At 38.2% G+C, this 18,183-nt stretch overlaps 1 protein-coding gene across 1 annotated transcript in view; it reads left to right on the top strand.

Annotated features, from left to right (window-relative positions):
- The window catches only part of Cep128 (centrosomal protein 128kDa), a 407,188-nt gene that overhangs the window by 322,892 nt on the left and 66,113 nt on the right, over nt 1-18,183 (top strand). The window contains exon 20 of the mRNA XM_005390234.2: nt 10,312-10,361. Coding sequence (XP_005390291.1) covers nt 10,312-10,361 — 50 coding nt within the window. The remainder of the gene's footprint in view (nt 1-10,311; nt 10,362-18,183) is intronic.

Raw genomic sequence — 18,183 nt, 5'->3', positions numbered from 1 at the left:
TTATTTAGCTTACAGTTTGTGGAGGTTTCAGTCCATACTTGGCTGGCTCCGAGGCAGAAGATAACAAAGCAACAAGAGCAAGGGGGGAATGGCAGCCAGACAGCAAACTGCCAGAGCAAAACAGAGGAATGGCGGCAATCAGCTTCTCTCCCTGCCTTACATTGTAAACAGGCTACCCCCACCTAAGGGGCGTGCAGCTCTCACATAATCTCCATGCCCTCCTCTTCCACAGGCTCAGGATGTATACAAAGTAAGCACCCTGGATCCTGCTGACTCACTTAGCCAAACCTCTAGAATCCCCAAGTTGACACAATGTATCAACCATAACACCCATTGGGGCCTCATTTTTGCTGTCCAGGTTTGTCCCGGGTATTTTCACAAGGCTTTCAGTGAATTATGCGCATCCTGTGTGGCATGCCGTAAACCATGTGGGCTACCCTTTGATCACCCACCCAGTCCTGTCATTGTGGGTTGAGAGTGTGTCCTTAAATTTCCCCTTGGTGCAGTGTATCATTTAGTGAAACTTCTAAGGTACAGTAGGATCCTAATGTTGCTGTAAGTAAATTATCACAAACTTAGTGACTTAAACGAACACAAATGCATTTTCTTTCACACCTGGAGGGGAGCAGGGCTCCACACCTGTCAGGTGGCTCTTGGGGAGAATCTGGGTTTTTGCCCTTTACAGTTTCCAGTGGCTGCATTTGTGTCCTCCTCCTTCCACTTTCAGAGCCGTCAGTGTCCATTGTGAGTTTTGCTCAAAATGCCTTTTGATTGTTTTGGCTCCATATTGTATAAGAAACTCAAAGTGTAAAAAGCTCCATATTGTATAAGAAACTCAAAGTGTAAGTAAAATCCAGAAGGTACAGTAGACATTGGGAAAGGGAAAGGAACTGCTCAAAAGGAAAGAACAACTGGGATGGGGAAAAGGAGAAAAGGAAGCTGGGGGTACACACACACACACACACACGAGAGAGAGCTAAGATAATTGTACTACTAATTTCTATTCATTGAAAGGAACAGCTAATGATTACATTGTTTGATCAATTTTGCATGCTGTGTCTTGTAATCTGAGCAACTACTTTGAAGATAACAATATGCAATATAATAACCATTGTTAGTGTCCTGTCATCTTGTTTTGAAATTCTATATTGTTTTTTCTCTCTGTAAAGTTAAAAAAAATCAAAATATGTATATGTTGTAAAAAAATTAAATTTAGAATAGTTTCAATATTTTTAAAGTCACTTGATTTACAACATTAATTTGCATGTTTTTACTCCCTTTTATTCCTTAGAGCTACATTGTAAAGTAGATCAAGAGTCATTGTGTTTCCAGGCTTTATCATTAAGGAGATTGAGACAAAAAGCTTAAATAATCTATCCACGCAGAATAAAATGACAGTAATGTTTTTGAAATTCTATAATGATTTTAAAATGGTTTTTTTTTTTTTTTGACAGTCCACCGAGTGAGAAGATAATATTTTGTGAAAAGGTCCTATATCAGTGCGTCTTAATTGTCACCCCATCAGTGGATTCATCTACTGAGGTGCATCGCTAAACATGCTGATAGGCGGTGGGGCGCAGTTGGAAGTGCACCCCCGGGGCGGGACCTTAGCAGTGCGTCCCTCTGGCTGGTGTTCTGTGCTCTGTTTTTCAGCTGCCATGAAGTGAGCAGGTTGTTCCCATTTCCATCATGATGTCTTTGCTTTGGAGCCAGCTGAGCATGGGTTTGAGTTTCTGAAACCATGAGCCTAAAACCTCTCCTTTCAAATGTAGCTGTGAGGTGTTTGCTCCCTGCACACTAAAGCCGAAACACTTTGAATAAGAGGAGCTGTGATACCTAATCTTTAAAATTGTATCAAATTGTGGAAGAGGGTAGGGAAATCATTGAATATAAAATTCTTGACCTTGGATTTGTTTTAGTAGTTTGAGGTTTCCTTGGTCAACCACATTTTAAAATGCAGTATTTAAGCTTTAAAATTTTGTCACATCCACTTTGCTGTCAAATGTTTTGTTTTTATGTATATATCATATGTACGCTAAAAACCATCTCTATCATCATTCACTTTCCTAAAGGCATATATCAAAGTGCTAGGTCAAAGTGTAAAGGAAACACTAATGTTTATGGAGGTCTTGAGAAGTTTGCCTCTGTTTCCGGCTGTGATGCACAGTGGGCCATGCTGCGTGTATGTCAAAGGAGATGCAGCTGGTGTTTGACATTAAGCAATGCTGAGTGCACTGTACACCATACATACCAGTGTTCCACTTCAGAGATGTTTATAAAACAATAATAGTTTTGATCCGGAATAGACCTAGGAATCTGGAACGCTTAAGAAGCCTAGATCAGGTTCAGTAGTTAGTACATCAAGAAAGCAGCAAGACTTTTTATACCTTCTATAAGAAAGAGATGATCAAAAACAAGTCAAATACACAGGCTCTGTATAAAGCCAATTGTGCATACCCAGTTGCACCTTCTGTGTTTAGAATCAGAGCATATTTCAGGATAAAGTACCTTCTAACCTATGGAATTCACATATAAGCCAAACTTTCTATTAGATTAACATAATTCAGAAGTGGTGCATGCAGGAAGAAACATGATTTGATGGTTGGATTTAAGCGTATGAAACTTATTCTTAAAACAGTATTTACAAGAGACTACATTTCTCTTGCCCATTTCCAAACTTTCTGTCACATGTAGTATTTTTGACTAAATGTGACAAAAAGACAGCTATTGGCCAATTTAGACTGTGATTTCTTATGTGATAAACACATTCTTTCTCTCCTCTTGGTGCTCATAGAAGTGCCTGCCATCCCAAAGTAGTTGACACTCTGAACTTGCATTTTATTTTATTTTATTTTTTTGTTTTGTTTTGTTTTGTTTTCCGGTACCAGGAATCAAACTCATGACCTTGCGCTTGCCAGGCAGGTGCTGTGCTGCTGAGCTAAATCCCCAGCCCCCAAAACTTGCATTTTATAACTTCTTGTTTCTCCCTACCAGGCCTAAGAACAAGGTGGAATGGCGTAGATTTTTGTGCTGTTTTCTGAACTGTAGCAGTTCTGTGGTCAAGAGATATTTTTTTTTCTCTACAGTTGTCCAAATGGAAAGTTTCACCAGAAAGAAATTAACATTAAATAAAAACACGAGTACCTGTATTTGGATATTTTACCAAGACAGACAGTGGACTATAAACCTTTTATTTGTTAGACCAGTCAAGCTCCTCTGTAGACCAGTATGTTGTTTCAGCGTCTGAGACAAACCACAAGGGATAGCTATACTTTTTGAATGTTGTTCTTCTTTTTAGCCTGTGTGTTTTCTGTGGTGAAGCCTGATGAGAAAACCCTTAACTCATTGTAGTATATCCAAACATGTGCCAGTGGGTGGCAGTAGATATGGCAGAGTGCTAAATGATGTAGCTACCTGTCAGAGGTGAAGTCTAAAGGCAGTAGTAGGAGGTTTCTTTTGCGTTTTTGTTTAAAATTACAACTGATTCTTTATCACACACTTTCCTAATTTTAGAATGGATATTTAAAGGTGACTTTTAAAAATAATAGTGTAAACTAACACAAATAATTCTTACTGTTTACCAGATACTATTTGAAGGGTTTAGCATGTGTGCTTGTCCCTTGGTATCCACTGGGACTGGTTCCCATGGATACCAAAATCCAAGAATACTGAAGACTCTTATATAAAATGGTGTAGTTTTTGATTATAGCCTATGTGCATGCTTTAAATCATCTGTGGATTACTTACAATATCTTATGCAATGTAAATGCTATGTAAATAGTTGTTATATAGTATTGTTTAGGGAACAATGATAAGAAAACAAGTCTGTAGGTATTCAATATAAATTAACCTCTTTTCTTTCTTTCTTTCTTTCTTTCTTTCTTTCTTTCTTTCTTTCTTTCTTTCTTTCTTTCTTTGAGTCAAGTTCTCACTATGTAGGGCAAGTTGGCCTTGAACTCACTTTGTAGTCCAGGCTGGCCTTGCATTTGCAGGGACTTTCCTGTCCCAGCCTCCCAAGTGCTATGATTACAGGTGTGTGCCACCATGCCCAGCCCATAAATCTACTTTTCAAGAGAATATTCTCAGTCCATAATTGGTTGAATCCATGGATGGGGAACTGATGATAGGGAGGGTTGACTCTATTTCATTCTTCTTGAGATATGTAAGCCACTATAGTCATATTATTATATTCCTATTATTTCATTTACCTTTACTAGTATAATGAAATAGGGAAAGCAATTATTTGCTGACCAATGTTATAGTAAACTGAGAAACTATTCAACAGTCTTTCATTGAAAGGAAGTTTTTGTTGCAGTTTTAAGTGAGATATGTTGGACATGCCTTCCTAAGACAGTAGCCTCTCAAGTGTCCAGGTCTTTGCTTTCTATGAGACCCATGTCATTTGATACTGTCTCAGAGTTGAGGAAATTTTATGTGTTCTGCTAGTAACTGCAGGCCGCACAGACTCTTGATGTTACACATGTGCTGTAATGAAGTTTTGGAAGACATTAAAAAATACACAAGCCTGTATGGTAAAACTTCGAATACTATGTTATCTCAATACATCTTAAAAAGCAAAGGAAGGTAGGCATTGTATTGTGGGGGGAAAAACATTCTGGACCCTGGTCCAGTACAAAAGCCCTGGACTGAGATTTGTGTACTTCATCCATGGTATGGGAAGGGTTTAGATTAGATCAGTGGGTATTAAAAAAAAAACAAACCAAAAACTCAGTATAATTTGAGCTTTCTAGCTCTGTCGTACTACAAGAGTCTATGTCAGTTAACGAGGGAAGTGTGGCAGGCTGGTCCCCAGTCTACTTCTGCTCCCGCTGAAACAGCTCCCTTGTAGCTTTTATAATTACTTATTTGCAAATACACCAGATAACATGTATTTTACTTGTAAATTGGAATTGTACTTCTTTTAAAAGGATTAATACTTGGAACTGCATTATTTATATGTTACCTTTTGTCCCTAAAATGCTAATGATTCCAATAAATAGATAGTCAAGGAAGGAAAAACAAAACTTAACATTGTTCAGTCCATGTGATCAGTGTCTTGAGCTTTAGGAATGTAGCTCTGGAAAGCTAATAAGCCCATTATTTATGACCGCTTACGGATGATATAGTACTGTTTTGTTTGATTGATTTCATTATGCTATGACTGTTACCCACATAGAGGAATGCACAAATTTATTTTTTTAAATATTGAGCTCTTTTAGAATTTATATTATCTATTCTTTCTAGTAAATCTCAGAACACATAGAATAACATTGAAAGGGAGTACTGAATTACTAAGTGAGCTGTAGAGCCAGAATCTAAATGCTCTTTTCTAAACCGCAGTCATTAATTCAACATGTTCTGTTGCCAATGGTGTTCTGCCCCGTTGTAAACGTTGCTGTATCTGGAACCCCTGTTGCTGTGACTTTCTGGCCATTATCAGCTGGCCTGTGGGTGAGTTGTTTTGTAGTAAAGATTAAAGGAAAAAATAGACCTTTCTGAAGTTGATCCTCAATATTTATACGAAGGGTCAAATTTCTAGATGGGTGTGTTGTTCATGTACACTCAGACAAACACATAAAGAAACCACTTATCTGTGTCCTTGGCTATCAGAAACCAGAAACAACATAAAAATATTAAACCTTCTTAAATAGCCAGACCCCTGGATGGAAAGACTGCAGAAGAAGTGATGCAAAACTGTCTTAGCAAAAAAAATGGTCATGATATATTACGCTACATGTGTGAGAAACAAGCAAAGTGCAACAAAACAACCAGATTCTGCAGTTGTCATATATAGTGTCCTGCTTTTTTAGTGTGGAGTATTTTCTCTTTAATGACTGTATGTCATAATAAGTTAGTATCAGTACCTTTCAGAACTGGAGCCAATCCAAGGAAAGTACACAGGGCTGGTGCCCTTTTCACCAGAAATCTTTCATTAACAAATGTTGATGGAAGCACATTTAGCCACAGCAATTTGCGTGGCAGTTGAATTGCTGTTTGTATTAAACAGCAAACCAGAGAATAATAAAGGAAAACATGAACATACCAGTGGTAAGTAAGGGAGCATAGCACTCCTCCAGCTTTTTCCATGCTGATCATATGTTCTAAGGTTTGTAAGAACAAACAAAATTGCTTATTGTAACAAGGGATGCTAATCATGCTCAGCTGTCATGACATTATTTCATGTCAGCTATCTAGAGGACTCAGGTCTATTCACTTGGTTTGCACCTGTTTGCAGTAGAGCAGTGCTTCTCCGAAATGCCCAGTAGCCATATTTCATCATCAAAGGTTAATAACTCTGTTCATCATTTCAAATGCATGCACCCGAACAAGGTACCTAACAAGTGAGCAGTCATATTGGTGGTTAAGGGAATTCTGGAATCTGAGTGCCAAAGCTAGCAGTTAGGGAGACATGGAAGCCCTGGTTTGGACATCAGAGAACTCCTAAAGCAAGTCTGAGGAATGTACACATGTATTTTTTTTGAAGTGACAGTATGAAGAAGGGTGTAATTAATTACTGAGTGGTACAAGTGAGAGCATGTTGTGTTAGATAGAGTACAAGATAGGAGATGTGGCTTTAGTACTAAAGGTAATCTCAGGCAAACCATTCACTTTCCTTGAGCCTCTCATTGTTGTTTATTGTGGAATGAAACATTTCAGTGTTAACCAGAAAGTTCTTCTCAACACTGAGTTCTCTAGTTTTCTGAACATAAGAAGATTTAGTACAACTGTACTCCCAGAGATTCTTTTAAAGACCTAAAGCTAATTTAATCAAAAGAAAAGAGATGAATTGGTTAGAAATCCAGGAGTTTTGTGAGTTTTATTAGATACAGTCCTCAACCAACTCTTTCTCTGTTTCTTATCTCTGACTTCTTTTTTTGCCAGCTTTACTGTTTAGCAAGTTCCAATGCCGTACTGGAAAATACAGCCTTGAAAGCAGCAGGGTGGTAGGTAGATGGTTTACTCACCGTCCTGGTTCTTGACCTGTTTAAGTAGCAGGACATGTTAGTTAGGCCCAATCAGTGAAAGTTTCACAGGAATTACACAGAGAAGAACAAGAAGGTTTCAAAAGGAATAATAGACTGACCTTCCTCATATCTGTATTTCCTCAGATGAGTGAGTTGTGTTTAGTTGTGTGAGAGACCCAGTATCTATTATTTATTCAATAACTTTAAGATGTTTTGTGTTTGCCATACCAACTTGACTCGGAAGGAACAAGTTTAGTTTTCTTGTATGGATGATGGGCCACACTATACCTCCCTCTGGTTCCGCTGCACCATTAAACAGTTCGATTCTTTAAAAGAGCCCAGCTCGGAGAATTCCCAGTGTCCAGAAGTAGTAAAACAGGATGGTCACATCCTCCTAGAGATAAAGCAGCAATCTTATATATCATGAGTATTGAAGAGAGTTGGGCTAAAGACAGAGTTTACTGAAACACATTGAAATAGGCATCTATATTTTGACCTATCTGGCATTCATCTTTCCTTCTCTTATTATTAATACCCTGATTTTGCATGTGGAATATTGTCTTTCTGTTCCTAGTTCAGTCCTTTTGGGATTATCACTGAAAATACTCCATGTTTCTCAGCTAAGCAGTAAGCAAGAGATCTAAGCAAGGATCTTAGTCAGTCTCAGAATTTCCTTTTAAGTAGAGCAATCTAAAGACTAGAAGTTGTGATGGATTAACTAATGGTCAGCTTGTAACACCCAGCTGAACTGAATCAGCGTGGTTCAGGGTATGGAAGGTCCACCCGAGGATTGTTGCCAACAGCATAAAAGGAAAACTGGAGGGGAAGATGGTATGATGTTGATTCTCCTGGAGAAGCTTGTCACACTGGTTTTCCTGATAGGAACTCTGCTGTTCTCATTGTCTGAGGAGCTCAGGTCCTTGCTATTGCTGTGGATGGCTGTGATTCTTTTCGGGGGAGCTCTGGTTCTTATTTGAGTGTAAGAACACCTTCCTGGCTCCAGTGCAGATCCCTCAGCCTCCTGGCACAGATCCTTTGCCCTGCTGGTGCAGACTTCTAGCCTCCACTGCTACTGACCTTTGGGCCTTCCCAGTGCAGATCCTTGATATAGACTTGGATAAGACATTGCCATGGGCTCTAGGCCTCCACCTAGACTCATGCAGGACATTGCCTTGGGATCCAGGCCTTCAGCTAGATTCTTTGGGTCTCTAGTGTATGGACAGATCTCCTGCACTTTTCTGCATTTGGCTCTTTTGGATGAATATTATAAAATAATCCTATAAATTATGTGCGCTGTATTAAATCTATTCCCTTGTTAATGCTACCTAGAGCCCTTCCTACCCAGGCCTGTTCTAGTTGTTACTCTCTGTAGAGTCTGGATCCTCTTTCTCCATGTACTTGTAAATTATTCTTAAATACATTCTAAATGCTTCATATTGAGTTAGCAACTTACTCCTATCAGCTGGCAACTTCTTGGTACCAGAACATCCCCACATTTCATGTGTTAAGTTCATTATCAGTGAGTTGGTGTTGGCCCTGGGCTTAGCTGGGAAGCTTATCTGATATAGTTGAGCTTCCTTCTGAGTCATGTGTAGACACCTACAGGTCAGCTGGTCACCTCTGGTCTGCTCGATTGCTGGCTGTCAGCAGGGCAACCTTTATGGTAGCAGGGGTGGGAAGAGTTGTGGGCCATGCCTCTCTTTTTACCTAGTGGATTGTTCGTATGGTAATAACAAGGATCCAAGTGGGAAGTAAAATTCTTCAAAGCTTCTTGAAGGTTTGTTCACATTGGCACATGTTCTTGCTGCTATATTCTGTCCACTGAATCAAGTCAGGAAACCAGCCTAGATGTCAGATGCAAAGAAGCAGATGTGCATGACATCTAGATGGAAGGAGCTGCAACGTCCCAATGCAGTGAACAAGCTCGTAGGGAAAGGAATGATTGAGGACACTTATATAGTCTAATTTACCCCAAGTTTGTTTATATACCTTTTAACCAAAGAATCTGATATGCCAACCAGATGGCCCTTAGAAGTATACTCTAAAACATCAGCATGTTCCTCTGTCATTATTGACTTAACTAATTATGGTTGGTTTAGAGAGGCAAAGTTAATTTCTCCAAGGGACAAAGAAGAAAACCTAATTCTAATCTTTAGTGGTAGGACATTGTGTCTTGTGGGTGTTGCTTGCCACTTCATTATAGCCTTAGCTGTGCATTCTCAAAGTATTTTTACCATCAGTTCTATACTCTTCTAGGGCTGACGTTTCAGTGCATTGCCTGCCGAGTTATGACATCTACCAGTGTGACTTTCCTACCCATTATATTTCTGCTTCCTGATGTATCTAATGTAGCAGTGCTAAAAGCATTTGGATTTATCTTTCTGGGTTACATATTAGGTTTCTGTAAGTTGTATTTTCCTTTTATGCAGCACAGCCTCTTGGTAAGCTACATGAATCATAGTAAGGCAAATGCTAATACTAATGTGCACCGCTGTCGGTGTTTCCAGCCAGTTTTCATCCAAGTTCTGATTCAGCCTAGCATTCTTTAGGTTTGTGAGATCTAATAAGATCATAGCACAGGGTGGTATCGCTGTAGGCAGAAAATTCTGCTTGCCAAATCATTTTCCTTTATAGCCAGTTCATAAATTAATGTAGGACCCTGAGACACCATGATTGTATGTATGCATTAAGAGAAATCCCTCTTCAGTTGACTGCCTTTCCTTCCAGCCACTAGTTTCTCTGAAATGATGCCAAAGTCTTCGTTAGAGATAGCTTCAATGCTCCCACCCTCTCAGTGTGAAATGATAATTAGTATGACTTTACAGTTGAGGCGGTGCTCCACATCCATTAATAGCAGTCATTATTCCAGGGTGTTTAAATTTGGTTATAAAAATTGACTCTAGGGGTAGAACTTGGTGTGGTGGTTTATTTTAAAGGCAAATGGTTTGTTTTGAATTTTTCTTTTAAAAGAAAATCTTCCTTTTTATAAGGAAATTTTTTTTTTATTTTTGAGTTATATGAGTATTGAACTAAATTCCCAAAATATTGGCATAATTTTGGATGTGTAATTGATGTGTTATCATCCTGTGGTGCCTCTCCTAAACCTGAGACCTCCCAAAGCTTCTCAAGTAGCTTTCATTTGGTGTGGTCTGCATCGCAACAGATGGAATCCTAGGGCATTGGAAAAAAAAAAATCAAAAAACAAGAAAATATTGTTTCTTACACTTCTACATCAAATTCTCTTCTTTCCAGGTAACAGTTTCTACAGGCTACTGACTGAATTGCATTTGCTGATAAAAGGTACCCATAGTTACATTTTCATAGATGTTTTGTTTTATTTTTGTAGATCTGCTGGAAGAGACCCAAAGAAAAGATGAAGAAATGGAATCTCTGCAGGTAAAGTAAATTCTCTGATCAAGCAAGTATCTGTGGAATTGAAACATCTCCCCCCGCCGCCCCCGTTATCCTTCATTATTGTCACATTGAGACTATTACAGAAAATGGGGTAAAAAATACTATGTCAAAACTTGAAAACTGAAGTTGGAATTTGCTTCCTTTAGGTATCTTTGAGATCACCTATAATCTAAAGTAGGGAGCCAACTAAGCGTCTAGATGACTCTTGAAAGGAACCCTTATTCCTTGATGTAGTATAAGAGTAGCTTTAGCATTAGGAAATAAAGGTAGCAAAGTCATCTTCCCAAAACATGGCTGATGAATGAGGATGAATTCATGCAGTCTGCATTTCCAAGCAAAAGTCAAATGTGTTCTACTCCGTAGTTGACATCTACTCATGACCAACCAGGAATGTTAGCGCTTACATGGAGTTTAACATTTACCTGGTACAGCCTCTCAATTTACCCTGGAAGTATGCACATTTCTTGGAAAATAGTATTTGAAAGATTCGGCTAGAAGTTTAATTGACATTTTCATGGTATGAGCAATTGATGTTAAGTTGATGTCTGACAGAAGTTCTCTCTTTCACATTGGGCTAACTTATGAGTGTGTAAATCAAGTGTCTTTCTTTATTAGGGGAAACAATCGGTTATACTCACATGACAGAACCAATTCACTTAATGTCATGCTGGAGATTAAGAATAGTAAATACTTTGGGCATTAAAGTTCTTCATGGGCCTGAAACTGTAAGGCTGGACCAGAGACTGATACAGTGAACTGGCTTGAGTGCTTTGAGAAGAAAAATGTTTGCTTCTGTTGAATGAGTAATGGGTCAAGTAAAGCCAAAAGAACAAGGGAAATATTTTGTAATTGGAGACTTTATATTTGATGGTATGTCCATGAAAAGAAAATGATATAATTCATCTGAAAATGCAGAGGTAGTGCAGTTCTATGTATGCCTAAAAGTGGTAAACATTAACTACAGTTTTGTATAGATTAAGTTGTTTTTAATATTTTGTGCTATATTCATGTATAAAAAGGAAGTATACTAATTGATCCATTGTGAAGCCAGGGAAAATCTTAAGTGTGTACTGCCCTCCCAATCTCTGTGAAATTAATATTAGCAGTGCTTATTGCAAAAAGGAAAATTCTATATATACTCAGTGTGTATATTGAGAAGAGAACAAAGTATTTTTGAGATATTTTGGTTACATGTTGTGATTGCCATTGGCCCTAGAGGACTACATATAAATATATACATATAAATATATTTTTTGACTATGTATCTAGCTTTTTGAAATGACAACACGGCTAGTTCGGAGCTTATTTCTCTCACAATACAAATACTGTAATCAGTAACCCCATTAAATGTAATAGCCTATTTGGTTTCTCAAATGTTTATTAAATATTGGCAGCATTTTTACCCATGTGTCCACCACAATGCCATAGACTGCAACAGCTAACTAGCAATGCTTGTTTATAGATGTAGACTATATAGTGTGATATCCTACACACAAAGAGTTACATGTTAGCACTTTATAGTGGTGGTCAACATCTGATGCCAACACTCCAGTAAAAATGCAGAGAGCTGATGTTTTTCAGAGGAATAGGAGTTCAGGGGCACATTACAAAAATAGCCTTTATTATTAAAGAGTAGGAGAAAAAAATCCATGAAAAAGTGCATGAATCTATTTAGAATATAGATTCCGTATTCAAATATAAATAGGATAGGTGATAGTTTGGAGAAGGCTATTAAATTATGTAGTTTGACTTCTTTTTTTTTCTTTTGGTACTAGGGATCGAACTGAAGGCCTCACACTTGCCAGGCAGGTGCTGTTCTGCTGAGCTACATCCCTGAATTCTTAAAATAATACAATAGTTCTTTGGGGGAGGAAGGAACAAAACAGTTTCAAAAAAAAATGATACCAGTAGAGATTGGAGGCTAACAACCTTGAGTCTTAAGTCCCAGCTCTGCCTCTGATTCACTGGGTAACCTTGGGTTACTCAATTAACTTTGCCGTGCCTGTTTTTTCACCTGTAATATGAAATCATAAAACTGTCTTCCAGAAGTGTTTAGTGTGTATTAGATTATCCCAGAAGGGAGACCTAAACATTTAATTCCAATTTGCAACGTTAGCAAATCCTCATGTATCCAAAGTAGAGTCGATTTTATTTACTCATTATCATCTTACAATTATGTAGAACAGATATTCTGCATTTAATGTTACTCTTCTTAAGAAAGGTAGGGAGTATATTATTTACCTCTAACCCTCTCCCAGTTTCCTGTAATAAAAAGCTCTGTGTGTTTTATTTATCCCTAAACTCTCCCACTTTCCTGTAATGAAAGTCCTCTGTTTATTCATTGAACACACATTGATTGAGCAATAACATTGTGCATGGCAGTGTAGTACAGGTGCTAAGGACCCAGAGGCAAGCTGTGGATCCTGTAGTACTTCTGACCCTCTGTACTAGAGTTAGTGGTAAAGACTATTTGTAATCAAATACTGAAAATTCTATTAGAGGGACTGTATAAATTCCTGGGGGGTCATATAAGAACATTATCCTTGTTTGTTGACAGTAAGAGTAGGTTTCTTGGATGGGAAGTAGGATTAAGTTGCATGCGGATAGGTTGAACTGGGATATAGTGGCAATCCAAGTAGACTTCCCTAAGGAAGGCATTGTTTAAACGGTAACTAGGACTTACCTACAGAAGTCTGGGGTGAGGCTAAGAAAAGTTTAGGCACTGGGAAGGATATGGGAAGGGTTATAATTAAAAAAAAAAATTTCCTATTTAAAGAACTAGAGGAAGTTTATTATAGTAGACTATAATATCTGAGGAGAAGCAAACCAGGATTTTATAAAGTCTGCAGAGGTCTAAACTGTCATAAAGGAGTCTGGACTTTAGTATGCGCAAAACCAGAGAAGAGTTTGATGCAAGAGAACAATATGATCAAATCTGCATTTCGAATAGGTAACTGGCTGTAAAGTGGGAAATACTGTAGTGCCTCGGTTCACCACAGTAATTTGTTCTATGATTCTGGACAAGATGACCACGTTTGTGTTTGTTTGGGAAAAGCGTCAGCAGTCATGTTTGTCACCTGATGCAGAGTTTGCAAACAAAAGCACAATTTTGCCAAATGCTTTTGTTTGAGAACCAAATTGTTTGCGAATACAAGTGTGCATGAACTGATTATGCTATAAGCCAGGTGGAGCAATTAAGAGATATTTTTGAGAATCTTAGCAAGAGATGTTGGTGTCCTGGATTGAGTAGCGGCAGGAGGCCTGAAAAAGAGTGTTAGTTTCTTAATATATTTTAGACTATAACAAAGCAGTGCAACTTTGAGATTGGAAGTAAGAGTTTAGAGTTCAGAATGACTCTTGGGATTCTTGATTGAACAACTTCATGGGTGGTCGTGCTAATCACTGGAGGGAGGAAGCTGAGTAGTTTAATTTTTGCTGTTTGAAATACCCAGGTGGTGGTGTTACGGAGTGGGTTGGGCAAGTTTCACATAACTCTGGAGCTCCAAGGGGTTTGAAGAAGATGTGCACAATTTGATGTCAGCAGATATAGTGTCCATAACATGTAGACGATGATAACAGTCCCAGGAGCAAATGAACACTCAGGAGAAGTAGGAAGAACCACACAAAATGAAAGCCTAGGCTAGAACCCTAGAGAGCACCAACATTTACATAATAGACCAAGGCCCAAACCTGCAAAGCAGGTTAAGATGTAAAAGCAAGCAAACAAACAAACACATAACTACAAGAGCACATAGTGTCATGAAGCTTGGCAAAAGAATAGTTCAAGGGGAAAATACTCAACTGAACAGAAGGAATATTTGTTATCACTGTACATCCTTCTAGTTATGGATTTTGGTAGCAACATAAAAACTTACCATTCAGTGAATTGTAATTTCCCATTCTGCCTGGGAAGCAGCTCTCATAACCTCCATTTTCCCAAATGCCACTACTTAGCTCCATGCCTTATACCACAGTAGCTATTCAGTAGATTTCAGTGCACTGAACAAATGAATGCCACTCCGTCTTCGTTTAACACCTATTCCTGATCTTCCCAAGGCTCATCCATTGAAAAATAATGCTTATTCTTGTCCTAGACTTCATTTTTTTAAAAGAATTGTTTTTGAAAGAGATATCCAAGTGCATAATATTCAATTTCCTTCTCTCTCTCTCTCTCTCTCTCTCTCTCTCTTTTTCTTCCCATTCCCCCCTCCTTTTTTTCTCTCCCTCTTTGACTGTAGTCTTTGCACAATGATCAATAAGTGAGTAATTTGGTGTGAGTGGTAAGGAGCAGTGGAAAAGATGAAACACCAGGGAAGAGGGAGTAGGCAGTGAGGAAGAGAATGTTTCAATCTTCTAAGGAATCACACACTGTGGAGACAAGTATACCTGACAGTGATTATTATAATGTACCTCGTAATTACAAGAATTCTTCATTGGAACTTAGCATTGTCTGGCTTTGTGTGTGTGTGTGTGTGTGTGTGTGTGTGTGTGTGTGTGAGAGAGAGAGAGAGAGAGATTCTTTTGCAGTTACATTGTGTGCTGCTCTTCTTAAAAACAAAGTATTGTCTTTGACTATAAATGTGTATTGCAGTTTCAGAGTTCTGTTTGCATAAGAGTTTAAGGTACATTGGAACAAATTCCTTCTTTAATCCTCTCAAGATCAGCAGAAACATTTAAAATAGACACAAAAGGTAATCCATTTTCCCTCAATTTATTGAAATGTATTCAGTGACTTTCACCCTACTTGTGATGGCTGATAGTATATAGGTGCTGCTGCTGCTTTTTATTTTTGTTTTTTAAAATGCTGCACCAACCTATAGGGTTCGCTTTTCACAGACTTCATATTTTTCCTTCATGTTGCTTTGAGAACCTCCAAATGCAGAGCTCACTAAGAAAGTATCCGGCTGGATGAAGAAAAGCTTCAAAGGGCCACCTGTAAAAGTCACTGAGCATAACATCTGGATAACTCATTTGCCCCTTCTCTTTTCCTAGCGTACTGACGCTGTTTTCATTTTATTTGAAATGTGTTGGAATTCGACAATCATGAGCATGGTTTTTCCTCTTTCACTAGGCCATTTGTAGCTCACTTTGAGGCAGTATCTATATCTATAATTTGGAAACAATAACAGTACTGACTTAGAGGATTATGATAGAAAGAAATGTGGAAATCTTGGTGCCTGGCAGCTCCTCAATAAATTTTAATTTTATATACTGTGTATTAGTGCCCACTGTGTGCCAGACTTGCTGCAGCATGCTTAGTATACGGTGATAAAGTCAGACCTGCACCCTTTCCTCCATCGAGCCCCACCTTCAGCCTTTCCTTCTCTCAGTCCTCGTGTCTTCCTGCTGTCCACCCTCTTCCTGTCTCTTTCCTCTGCCTTTCCCATGGGCTGTCATGTAACTTAAATTCCTATTTGGGACAAATTATGCTGGATGTAGTACCTTCTTTGGATCATTACTAAGTATAATGAAGAAGTAAAAAACAGACACACTGTGGCAAATACTGAGATTGATTATTGGGCTACATATAAATATCAATCTCATTATTTTAGGGAGAGAAGGCGAGCGTGTTTGTCAGAAATCCTATAATTTGTAATCACAAGTATTTCTATGTATAATCTTTAGTATCACTAGACATTTCACCAGGAATACATAGAATCTTTTGTTTTAGTTTTTAACATGGGGTTATATTCTTTTATAAAGTAAAATATTGTTTTTGAGCTATTCCAGAACCTGTGTCCTGCAGGACATTAAATGACATTAGCGACATGCTATTTTTCAGGTGACCCTTAATTACATTTAATTTCTCTATTAGTTGGCTTTTGAAAAGTAGACTGGAACCTTCTGTTGGAAGAGTTTGATGTTTACTTTTTTGAACTACTTTAAGGTTGGTGGGACAAGTATTCAATTCTGGATTTGTCCCCTGAGCAGTGCTGAGACAAAGCATTTAAAATGACCAGGAAGGGGAAGAAAGTATTTTTCCCCACCATGATTTTAGTTACTTAGGGAATAGCCTATGGCAGCACACTGTTTTAATGAAAATAAGAGAAACTGAAGTTCTCTAGGGGCTTGCGGGGGAACACTCCTAAGAAATACTAATCTAGGGGTCTTACAACAGAGAATGCCTATCGGTATGTGCATTGATAAGTACAATGTGGGTGAACTGAGTGAGGAAAACCACTACAGATTGGGACAGTACCACATACATTCTTCATGGGGAGTTGGTACGGGAACATAACACATTTTAATTTTGTTTTCATTCCTTTTCCTTCTTCTCCCTCCCCTTTCTCCCCCCCATCTGTTAGGCCATTTCTCTTTTGCAAAAGGATCTATCCCCCTATTTCCTATGATCTTTTATTTTGTTCTTTATTACATTTTGGGTTTCTCATTTAAAGAAAACACATGAAATACTTAAAGTTGTTTGTCTGGTAGAAATACAGTTGTAAGATAGCTAAGAATCCCCTCAGAATTATTGTAGAAAAAAAAGCCTGGTGAAATGGGATCTGGTGCTCTTAGATCTCCAGAGGAATCTAAGTGGTTCCCTAAAAATTCTTGTGTTTTTCGGAAATGCTAGTGTTCATTTTTAGAAGTCTTAATTTGAATAGATTGGTAAAGTGGGATTAACTGTTTACAGTTGTATTAAACTACAGGGTAAGTCCATGTCTTGCTGATCCCTAGGATGACTTGTAATAGTTACAATGGAACTTCTGTAGTAACGCACACCTGTTTGTTCATCCTCAAATGCAGTTCCTCAGAGCATAGGCAAATCACTGTATATTTTCTCTGCATTCTGGGATATGATTAAAAATGATTGTTCTAAGCTGTGACATGCACACAAGTAAACATGAGTGATTTGGGGGAATTGAGGGGTGAGTAACTCTTTGCCACTCTCAGAGGAAAGAGACTTAATGACTCATTAAAAGCTCTGTATTCCCCGAAGATGAGTAGTTTACCAACCTTTAAATTTGGTGTGAGAACTCTACAAAGGCAGAGGGTTCGCAGGGGTGAGTCTAGGTCTCATCTAATTAGCTTTGTGCACTTCAGTTTACTGCCTCAAGAGGCCTCGAGAGAGCAGAAATCCAAGCTCAGTAAAATGGATTCCACTTGAAATTTTAGTGATCATTACATTTTATCACCATTTTACCTGAAATTTGCAACTTAATTTTAATTCCAAATTTATGACAGAATAAAACCTGAAGATAAAACACCCCAAGAGAAATATTCTTGTGTCTGAATATATGGAAGTTGATTGACTAGATTGTTTTCTTTTGAGAATAAAAGAAATATAAAAACGTGCCTGGATCTGTTTATCTAACAGGATGAAAAGCAAAAGTCTTCAGGACTCAGCAGTCTCCTTGAGTTAAGCTTCTAAAAAATTCCTCTTAAAAACACACACACCATTTGGAAACATTTTAAAACTGCAAAGACAAACCATAACCTTTAGGAGTCCAAACTTTTCTCTGGGGCAGAAATTGTAGCAAAAACTTGGTAGAGAAGATGAACTGTATTTGTTTTATTAATTTTATAAATTGTTCACAAGGTAGAGATTATTTTGTGTCTTCATACGACATCTACTTGGAAGTTAACTTCATGAAAGCCCGCATGTGCAGAAGGTATCCGTTTATGCCACTACCAGTGTCCCTGTTTTGGCTCCATGGGTACCAGGGCTGACCAAAATATCAGCTTAAGTTTTTTTGTGAAAGAAAAATAAATCTCAGAACCTTATGATGTTTCATAGTGATGAGCTCATGAGGGCATCTCCATCAGTCCTCACAGTTACCAGTCCCCTTGCAGTTTGGAGTAG

Source organism: Chinchilla lanigera, unplaced genomic scaffold (assembly GCF_000276665.1).
Source record: "Chinchilla lanigera isolate Chin_1 unplaced genomic scaffold, ChiLan1.0 scaffold00037, whole genome shotgun sequence".
Lineage (NCBI taxonomy): Eukaryota > Metazoa > Chordata > Mammalia > Rodentia > Chinchillidae > Chinchilla > Chinchilla lanigera.
This window is presented reverse-complemented; position numbering and strand designations above follow the sequence as displayed.